This window comes from Mastomys coucha, unplaced genomic scaffold (genome assembly GCF_008632895.1).
Source record: "Mastomys coucha isolate ucsf_1 unplaced genomic scaffold, UCSF_Mcou_1 pScaffold22, whole genome shotgun sequence".
Classification (NCBI taxonomy): domain Eukaryota; kingdom Metazoa; phylum Chordata; class Mammalia; order Rodentia; family Muridae; genus Mastomys; species Mastomys coucha.
Genome location: NW_022196905.1, coordinates 146,678,933 through 146,688,775, shown reverse-complemented (window position 1 = coordinate 146,688,775; position 9,843 = coordinate 146,678,933). Strand labels below are relative to the sequence as shown.

Genomic DNA, 9,843 nt, shown 5'->3' with positions numbered 1-9,843 from the left:
TCCTTCTGTCTTCTTCCCCTCTTTCTGCTCTGTGTCTTTCTCTTCCCCTCTTTCCCTTCCTGTCCTCTTTCTCTTTCCTCACATCTCCTTGGTTCACATCTTTCTGTCTCACACGCTCCTCCCTCCTTCTTCTCATTCTCTGTCACTCTTGTATTTCTCTCACACACACCCCAGTTTATCTCCCTCTCTTCTCATATCCTCCCTTTATATCTCTCTCTGTCTCTCTCTCTGTCTCTGTCTCTCTCTGTCTCTCTCTCTCTGTCTCTCTCTCTCTGTCTGTCTCTCTCTCTCTCTGTCTCTCTCTCTCTCTCTCTCTCTCTCTCTCTCGTATCTTTCTCACATATGCCTTTGCCTTTTTCCTCCCCCGACTCTCCATCTCCCTCTTTCATTAGCTCTCATGTCTCTCTTACACACTCCTCTCTCCCTCTCCTCTTTCTTCCCCTCTCCTCTCCCCCCTCTTGTCTTTCCCCATGATCATCTCACTTTTTCTCTATCTCTCTCCTGTCTCCCCCCACACAGAGATTCAGTCCCCCACACAGAGATTCAGTCCCCCACACAGAGATTCAGTCCACCACACAGAGATTCAGTCCACCACACAGAGATTCAGTCCACCACACAGAGATTCAGTCCCCCATACAGAGATTCAGTCCACCACACAGAGATTCAGTCCCCCACACAGAGATTCAGTCCCCCACACAGAGATTCAGTCCCCCACAGCTTTGGTTCAGATCTAGGCTATGCCACTTCCTTCCTTCTGCATTTCAAGAGTGCTGATTGGCATCACTGACTCTCCAACAGTTTGCTTACCTGAGAAATAAAGGTAACAATAGCCCGGACTTCCCCAGGTTCTGGGGAGCACCAAAAAAGGCCTTGTGTGTGTGCTGTGGTTGCCCAGGCGGTGAGCCCATAATTAGGTCTATAAAAATAGAAGCCATTAATGAAGTGCTCACAGAAGACTAGTGTCTTCACCTCACCGGCCTCAGCTACCTTCTCCAAGTGCTCCACTTACACCAGAAGGACAAGGACAGACTCCAAGTCCACGTGAGTTTATATTTGTGTGTGTGTGTGTGTGTGTGTGTGTGTGTGTGTGTGTGTGTGTGTGTGTGTGGTGTCTATCTCTTTGTATCAGGAGCTAGCTGTGGGTACTGGATAGCAAAGGCACCTTGAAAGAAACTACCTTGGACTAAGCCAAGAATGAAGCACAAGGTAACCCAGTTGGCAAGCAATGGCAACAAGATACAAGATGCAGTGTCCCAGTGCCACCATGTGTGTGTAGACAGATGGGTCACACTCTGGCACTTCAACTGCATAAGTAAGACTAAACTCCCCCATTATTAGCCAGTGGTATACTGAGCATCTATTAGGAGTCAAATTGCTGCTTCTAGGGCCTCAACCCATCTAGCTGCCCAGGGTGTGATGCCTTTGGCCTCTTCCTCTAATGGCAGAATCAGTTTAAGATGCTGTTAGGCAGAGAATAGCTACCCCACACCATTATTTTTCTAAGGCTCAGAGAAGGCATGCAATCTGCCCATAGTCACACAGCAAAGACAGTTGATGACTGCCAGGCTTGTTTGTGGTGTGTAAAGTCAAAGTGTTAAGAGCTGGGGCTAAAGCTCAGTTGGTTGTGTGCTTACTTTCATGCATGCATGAAGCCCTGGATTCTGTCTCTAGTTATACATAAACTGGACATGGTGGTACACACTGGGGATGCCAGCACTTGAGTGGTTGAAGTAGGAGTGCCAAAAGTTCATTGGTCTAGGCTATTCAAAACAAAACGGGACAAAATACCATCAGCAAGAATTGAATTGAAACCGTGTTTTAACTGTAAGAGCTGAAAAGTAGTGAGAAGGGCAGAAAATGCTATGATACAATGGAGCCCTTAACCAAGACTAAACTCGGATCATTCAGAGTGCTTATGGTGGAGGTTGCATTCAAAGCGGCATGCCACAGCCCCATATCATTGCTGAGTATGCTGGGCAAGGCTGGGAAGATGGCTCAGTGGGCAAATTGCTTGCCCCGAGAGCATGATAACCCCAGTTCAGATCCCCGGCACCTACAAAAACCCAGGCCCAGTGGTGCATGCCTGGAATCCCAATGCCAGGGAGGTGAACCCAAGAGGAACCCTAGAGCACTGAGACTCACTGGCCTTCCTGCTTGCCCAACTCACACACTCCAGGCCACTGAGAGAGCCTGTCTCAAAACAAACAAACAAACAAAATACCTTCAGGGTAGGGGCTGGAGACAAGGTTCAGGGGGTAGGCACTCTTAATGGGCAAGCAGCCCCCATGGATAGATAGATGGAGAGAGAGAGAGAGAGAGAGAGAGAGAGAGAGAGAGAGAGAGAGAGAGAGAGAAAGCCATCAATAGATGATAGGTAGATAAATAGATGATAGGTAGATAGATGATAGACAGACAGACAGACAGACAGACAGACAGACAGACAGACAGTAATGAAAGCAAGCCAGGCATGGTCATATGAAAGCATGAAAGCACGCCTGTAATCCCAGTTCTGGGGCCAGCCGGAGGAGCCAGGATTGCTGGTCTTACTGGCTGCTAACCTAGGTCCAGGTTTAGTGAGAGATCTGCCTCAGGAAATAAAGTAGAAAGTGACAGAGACAGATCATGATGTCCTCTTCTGGCCCCTGCACACATGAGCACAGGCATGTACACTCATACACAGGCATGAGCTTACAACAGACATATGCATGCTTACTTGCACACATACCTGTACCTGAATGCACACATGCATGCACACAGGTGCTGAACATCCTCTTTTTACATTTAAGAAAGACATTTCTATCTTAAATCAGCAGTTGATATTGGTCATGGATTGAGCAACTGCTGTGTGCCTCCTGTGTGGTATGTTCTGGGTACTCAACTTGTGGTCTCAGGCTTCCAGATTACATTCATCTCCCAAGATCACCACAGACATTTCATTTTAACTTGCAAACTAATCAAAATCAGCCAAGGCTTCCAGAACTTTCAAGTCCCAGATGCTGTTGTCCACCCATAATTAGGATAAGTTTGACACCTTACCCTAATGTCCATTGAAACCAGATCACTTCCAGAGCTGGAGTGACAAGAACCTTGGCAGGTAGCGCATGCCCCATCACTGAAAGAATCCAAGCAAGACTGCCATGGAAGAAAATGAATACGCAGGTAAGAAGATTCCCAGGTGCCAATGCTGGCACTCATTTTGCCCAGAAGAGGGGAGGGACTCTTCAGCCCCTCTTTACCCAAAGAGTGTGAATTCCCAAGAAGGGCCAGGAGGTAGAATAGAGTGGGGAGGTGAGCACTGACTAATCCCCCCACATGGCACACAGCCAGGTGGAACAGGGAAATTCAAGGCCCCTCCCTTCTGTGACTCAACACCTTCCCAACAAAACTCAGCCCCAGCTGGACAGCTGGGGGTCAGATAGAGTTTGGAAGCCAATTTGAACGGGAACTTGGAATTCAGAATGAATTCTCAAAACCAGGGTAAGGAAGAACTGGGAACTGCATGGGAAAACTTCCAGACAAGAGTTGAGGGGACACGTCGGGTGCTAGGGTGAAGCCTGAAGAGTGTGGGTGGTATCTGGGGATTGGACTTTGCAATGGGGCAAGAATTGGGATGTGGTGCCTTATAACTAGGGAAGGGGCTCAGGGTTGGGGATAGATAGGAGAGTGGCTAGGACTTGAGGATCAAGGCTTACGTATGGGGAGTTGAAAATCAGAACTGACTAGAAAAAGGAGCATCCCTCTAGAGTTGAGGCTTGGGGACCCGGCATTGCAAGGGAGAAGGGTAGGTCTCAGCTCCTGGCTCTAAGTCTGCCTTTCTGGAAATGACCTGGACTGAAGTCAGACTCATTGCTTGCTGGAGTGTGGACAGACTGTAGTTGGACAGGCAAAAGTCCAGAGAGGCAGACTCAGAGATACACAGATGAGACATACATAGACCAAGCTAAGGAGAATGGATGGACACACACTATACAAGTAGACACAGTGGTGGACAGTTTGCATGTATGGAAAATTGAGGAAGAAGGAGCTGGGGTCCATTGAGACTCTCTGCTTCAGGCAGAGCTCTAGATATGCTCCCTGGATGTTGAGACTGAGTGATGGGGAAACAGTGAGGGGTGGAACCCATACCCCCACGAACTCATCATGACTCTCCATGCTACCAACAGGATACTGGGAGCCTCCCAGGAAGCGTTGCTGCTGTGCAAGACGGGGGACACAGCTCGTGCTGGTGGGGCTGCTGAGCACAGCGATGTGGGCTGGCCTGCTGGCCCTGCTTCTTCTATGGCGTAAGGACATCTGCAGCCCCATAGCTCCCCAACCTGCTGAGACATTCTGTTCCCATCCCCATGCCACTAGCTCTCCTCATCTTCTGTTTCATCTTAAGGTCTCCTGTCATCCAGCATCCTTGATCTTACCTGCCGCCCCCCCCAACCTCAGCTAATAAATATCTCTCTCTCTTGTCTGATCATCTTCCCCCTAGACTGGGAAACGGAGAAGAATCTAAAACAGCTGGGAGACACTGCAATCCAGAATGGTATGGAATGGTCAAGATGGACTAACAGAAGTGCAGGTTGGGATGGTCAGCTACTGTCATTTTCCTGCCACTGGCCACTGTCGGGGCTGCCTCAATGGCACCCTCTCCGTAGGGAACCAATGAACAGTCTCCAACCCAGCAGAAAACTTCTTCAAAGTCTAGAGAGGCAAGGATGTCTCTCATCTGATATCTATTCAGATGACAAGGTTCACAAAATCACTTGGGTTTCCCTTTACCCTTCTGTACCATGGGTGTGAGCTACCAAGTGAAGAAAGAAAGACAGAGAATGCCTCGGAGGTTGGAGGCGTAGTTCAGTCAGCAGAGCGCACCCCCTGGGTCCTATCCTCAGTGCTGCGTAACGGCACAGTAGTGCATACTTGTGATCCCAGCAATTGAAAAGTGGAGGCAGGAGGATTGGAAGCTCGAGTTCCATACCATCCTGAGTTACGTGAGACCTGTCTTTAAAAAGGAAAGAAAGAGAAAGGGAGGTGGGGAGGAAAGTCCTTAGAAAACATGGCTAGTGTTTTCATATTTAATCCCAAAGGAAAAGAAGACATACCTGATTATCCAGTTCTAGCCTGCACCTCATGTGTTCCACCTCTCCCTTGCTCCGTGCAAAATGTACTTTAAAAAATGTACTTACTTTAAAGTAAAAGCTGCAGTTATTGTGGTGATGCGAAGGAGGTCCCTGAACTGAGGGTTGGGGTGAAGTATAACCCCAACCTTAACTGGATTTTTTTTTTAAGATTTATTAATTTATTATATGTAAGTACACTGTCGCTGTCTTCGGACACTCCAAAAGAGGGGAGTCAGATCTCATTACAGATGGTTGTGAGCCACCATATGGTTGCTGGGATTTGAACTCAGGACCTTCAGAAGAGCAGTCAGTGCTCTTAACCACTGAGCCATATCTCTCCAGCCCCTTAACTGGATATTTTAACTGGGTGTGGGGGTGCATACTTGGCTGTTGTGTCAGGAGGATGAGGCAGGAGGACTGCAAGTGTGAAAGCAACATGAGCTGAAAAATGGGAAAGGAGAAAGACAGGGAGGGAAGGGGGAAGGGGTGGATGGAAAGTGGGTCTTTGTGATTCTTAAAAACACCTCTCTTCTTCCTCCCTCTGTCCCAGTCTCTCATGTTACCAAGGACTTGCAAAAATACCAGAGTAATCAATTGGCCCAGAAGTCCCAGGGTGAGCCAGTCACCTCCTGTCAGTTTGGGGTTGGGGAAGGAGAAAGGGGCTGGAATGGCCTTAGATAGTCAGTGGTGGCTACCTGCTGCAAACCACCCAGCAAGGAGGCAGCCCTAAGGCACATGAGGGAAGAGGTGAGGGTGGGGGACATTCTCTAGGAGCCTTGTCATCACTGAGTTCTGCTCTCTGGGCAGCTGTTCAGATGTCACAAAATTTACAAGAGCTCCAAGCTGAACAGAAGCAAATGAAAACTCAAGGTAAGTCAGGGTGGGAGGAACCCAAAAGCCCCCCAACCCAAGAACCACATGGACACAGGGGACTGGAGGACAGGGTCAGGATTGGGGTTGGGGTGAAAGGAAGAAGAAGACCCATGAACAGCATCTCAGGGTGACCTGGCTGGTAAGTAACATCTCTTGAGAGCAGACATATACACCTTTCAGACTCTCAGCTCTCCCAGGACCTGAATGAACTCCAAGAGGATCTAATCAACGTCAGATCCCAGAGTGAGACTTGGAAAGGCCAGGGGGAAGGGGCAAACTGAGTGGGAAGGCATGGTGCTGGGAGATGCCAGTCAGTGTCTGAATCTGCACCCATTTCTACACCATTCAGACTCTGAACTCTCCCACAACCTGAACAGACTCCAAGAGGATGTAGTCAACATCAAATCCCTGGGTGAGACTTGAATGTCCAGGGGAAAGGGGCAAACTGAATGGGAAGGGAATGGTCCTTATAGATGCCAGTCAGTCCCTGAACGCTGTACCCATCCCTGGTCTCCCTAGGCTTGAATGAGAAGCGCACAGCCTCAGATTCTCTGGAGAAACTCCAGGAAGAAGTGGCAAAGCTGTGGATAGAGATACTGATATCAAAGGGTAAGCCTGAAGTCCTGTAACCAAATACTGTGACATTCTGTGTGTGCCATGTGAGGTGTCTGTGCTGACACAATTGTGTGGCATGATGTGACTGAGGTTTTGTGTGATGCTCCTGGATCTGAGTTCATGTGGGGACCAAGACAGATGGGTTGATCCCTCCTCCAGGATAAAGCTAACCACCACTAGCTTTCCTCCATTCCTCTTGTCTGCCCAGCCAGGCAGGGAGATGTGGACGTCAGGAGCCCTGGCAGGAGTGGCAGGGACAGAGAGACAGCTCCATGTTGTGACCCCTTGAAGCAGCCTGAGGAGTTTCCTCAACTCTATAGGGATCTCATCTCAAGTAAAACAGGATCTTTGTCTTTGATTCAGAGAAGAATTTCAGGACAAGCTAATGTGATGAAGAATTGGAGTTTATCCAGAGAGATTTCAACAGGATTCTTTAAATTATTTTTACATTTTATTTACTCTATGTGCATGTATGTGTGGAGGTCAGAGGACAACTTTCAGGACTTGGCTCTCTCCTACCACTTAGGTTCTGGCAATTGAACTCAGGTCTTCCTACTTAGGAGCAAGCTCCTTTAGCCACTAAGCCATCTCACTAGCCCTAATAGAGATGTAAGCACGAGAGTTAAAAGAAAGAATGAGTCCTTAAGAAGGAAAGACAGAGGTCGGGCGGTGGTGGCTCACGCCTTTAGTCCCAGCACTTGGGAGGCAGAGGCAGGCGGATTTCTGAGCTCGAGGCCAGCCTGGTCTACAGAGTGAGTTCCAGGGCTATACAGAGAAACCCTGTCTCGAAAAACCAAAAAAAAAAAAGAAGAAGAAGAAGAAAAGACAGAGACAAGTGTGGGCTTCTCAAGCAGCAGCATCTTGCTCTTTCCAGTAATCACGGGTGGGATTTGGTGGGTTTTAAGGTTATCTTCAAAGACCTGTTAAAAGTGTGTGTGTGTGTGTGTGTGTGTGTGTGTGTGTTGGTGGCAACAGGGGGGGATAGGAAGAGGTGTACATGTGCCATGGTACAAGTATGGAAGTCAGGGGACAATCTCAGGTGTCAGTCCTTGCCTTCCATCTTGTTTGAGACAGGATTGTTGTTGTTATCCAATGCATATGTCAGGCTAGCTGGCTCATGAGTACCCAGGGGTTCTCCTGCCTCTGCCTCAGACCTTGCCATGGGACTGGTGGGATTTCAGGTTCAGGCTGCCACGTCCAGCTTTAACCAGATCTGGGGATTCAAACTGAGGTCCTTATGCTTGCTCTGCCAGCTAATTTAAATGACCCCAGGGCGGTTCCCAAGTGGGTGACAAGTGGTGAAAGATCCACAGGGGTGCAAGAAGGCAGGATGTTTTTACTGTACACAGAACCAACAGTCTTGTTTGGCAGTCCAGGGACACCGCTGGCAGAGGAATGAAGTCCAACCTGAGATCATTGCTCATTGTTGTCTTAATATAAAAACCCATATCTGGAAAGAATATAGAGACATCTGTGCATTGTCTCTATGCAGGCAGCCTCCAAAGCAAATGCCAACTGTGCTGAAAGGCTTGCCTCTCTGCTGTTGAGAGGCTCCTACCAGACTCCAGCATGAAGGGCTCCTCTCCTTTTCCACGTTCCCATAATCCCAAAGTGTCTCCTCTCTCCTTCTGTGCCACATCACCCTCACCACAGCAGCCTCCCTAGACTGGCCCACTCAGTGCTAAGGGACATGACATCACCCCAGGGATAGCACAGAGGGTGGGAATGTCAACCCTGGGAGGCCAACTAGCTCGCAGCAAGAGCCACTGCGGTGCCTGTAACAAGGGCTAAGAATGCGGCTGCTGTGCTGCCCTCCCTGCAACAGTGCCTCATTGCCCTTGACTTTTCTCCTTTCCACTTCTGGAAAGTCCCAACTGCCCTGAGGGGATAAGAGAAGGGGAAGGAACTTTGCTTGATCAGAAGGAGTCCCCATCCCCTGGGACGTGTGGCTCTGGGGATCCCAGCAGAAAACCCCTGTGGTTTCTTGGGGTGGAGAATAAGGGGACTCTAGGTCATATTCATTGCTCACAGATTTCCCACCATCTACCATTCCTCTTAGTACACACATGCATATACACCATGCACACACACACACAGTGCACCTCACATATGCACAAATATATACCACATGCACACCACACATGCACATAACATACATAAAATACCACACATGTCACATATATACACGTGCAACATATCACACTATATACACACCTCACATACACATGAACCACATACACAGACCACAAGCACACATATCACATACACACACACCACATATACAGACCACATAAACACACACCAAATACACACATACACAGACCACATACAGAGCACACACACAGCACACACATACTACATATACACACTCTCTCTGCTTCCCTCCTCACCACAGGAGAACTAGAACTGCTGATACATTCATCTACAAGATCTGAACTCAGGCCCTGGCACTTGCTCAGCGCTCTACCCACCGAGGAATCTCCCACATACAAATCCGATCCCTAGAATCTGAGCTCAGCTCTGGCTCTCTCTCTCTCCCTCTCCCTCTTCCTCTCCCCCTCTCTCTCTCTCCCTCTCTCTGTATGTGTGTGTATGTATGTGTATTTCCCTCTCTCCTTGCCTTCCTCCCTTACTCTTTTCATTTCTTTCCTTTTGATCTTTGAATAGCTTTAATATCTATTTTATTTTTAATTATGAGGCAGGGGTGTGGGTACTATTCAAGTGAGTTCTTGAGTTTTACATCTATGGAGACCAAAAGCAAAGAGTTGCAGGCAGTTGTAAGCTGTCTAATGTGGGTGCTAGGAACAGAACTTGGGTCCTCTGCAAGAGTCATACATGCTCTTAATTTCTGCTTTGACTGAGGGGTCTATAGGGGTCGTGCTGTGGATGAAGTATCTGTGGGGGTGGGAGTAGCTGAGGTCTCTGTGGGGGTGTGGATGGCTGAGGTGTCTGTGGGGGATGGGGTGCAGCTGAAGTGTCTGTGGAGCTCGGGATAGGTGAGGTCTCTGTGGGGGTGGAGGGTACCTGAGGTATCTAGGGGTGAGGTAGGTGAGGTGTCTGTGGGGGTGGGGGTGGCTGAGGTATCTTTGGGAGTAGAGGGTAACTGAGATGTCTGTGGGAGTGGGGGGGGGCTAAGGTGTCTATGAAGGTGGGGAGTATCTGAGTAACTGAGTTTGGGGTAGTAGAGGTATCTATGGGGGTGAGGAGCAGCTGAGGTATCTATGGGGGTGAGGAGCAGCTGAGGTAT

The 9,843-nt window shown here is 48.8% G+C and overlaps 1 protein-coding gene across 2 annotated transcripts in view; it reads left to right on the top strand.

Moving 5' to 3' along the window:
* Positions 1 to 908: 908 nt before the first annotated feature.
* The window catches only part of Fcer2 (Fc fragment of IgE receptor II), an 11,757-nt gene continuing 2,822 nt past the window's right edge, over positions 909 to 9,843 (top strand). The window contains exons 1-9 of one of the 2 annotated variants that reach the window (XM_031338911.1): positions 909 to 1,041; positions 3,058 to 3,159; positions 4,164 to 4,283; positions 4,478 to 4,531; positions 5,659 to 5,721; positions 5,916 to 5,978; positions 6,162 to 6,224; positions 6,331 to 6,393; positions 6,501 to 6,590. In XM_031338911.1, the coding sequence (XP_031194771.1) occupies positions 3,138 to 3,159; positions 4,164 to 4,283; positions 4,478 to 4,531; positions 5,659 to 5,721; positions 5,916 to 5,978; positions 6,162 to 6,224; positions 6,331 to 6,393; positions 6,501 to 6,590 (538 nt within the window). In that variant the 5' untranslated portion in view covers positions 909 to 1,041; positions 3,058 to 3,137. The remainder of the gene's footprint in view (positions 1,042 to 3,057; positions 3,160 to 4,163; positions 4,284 to 4,477; positions 4,532 to 5,658; positions 5,722 to 5,915; positions 5,979 to 6,161; positions 6,225 to 6,330; positions 6,394 to 6,500; positions 6,591 to 9,843) is intronic. The other variant, XM_031338912.1, reaches the window with a different exon arrangement.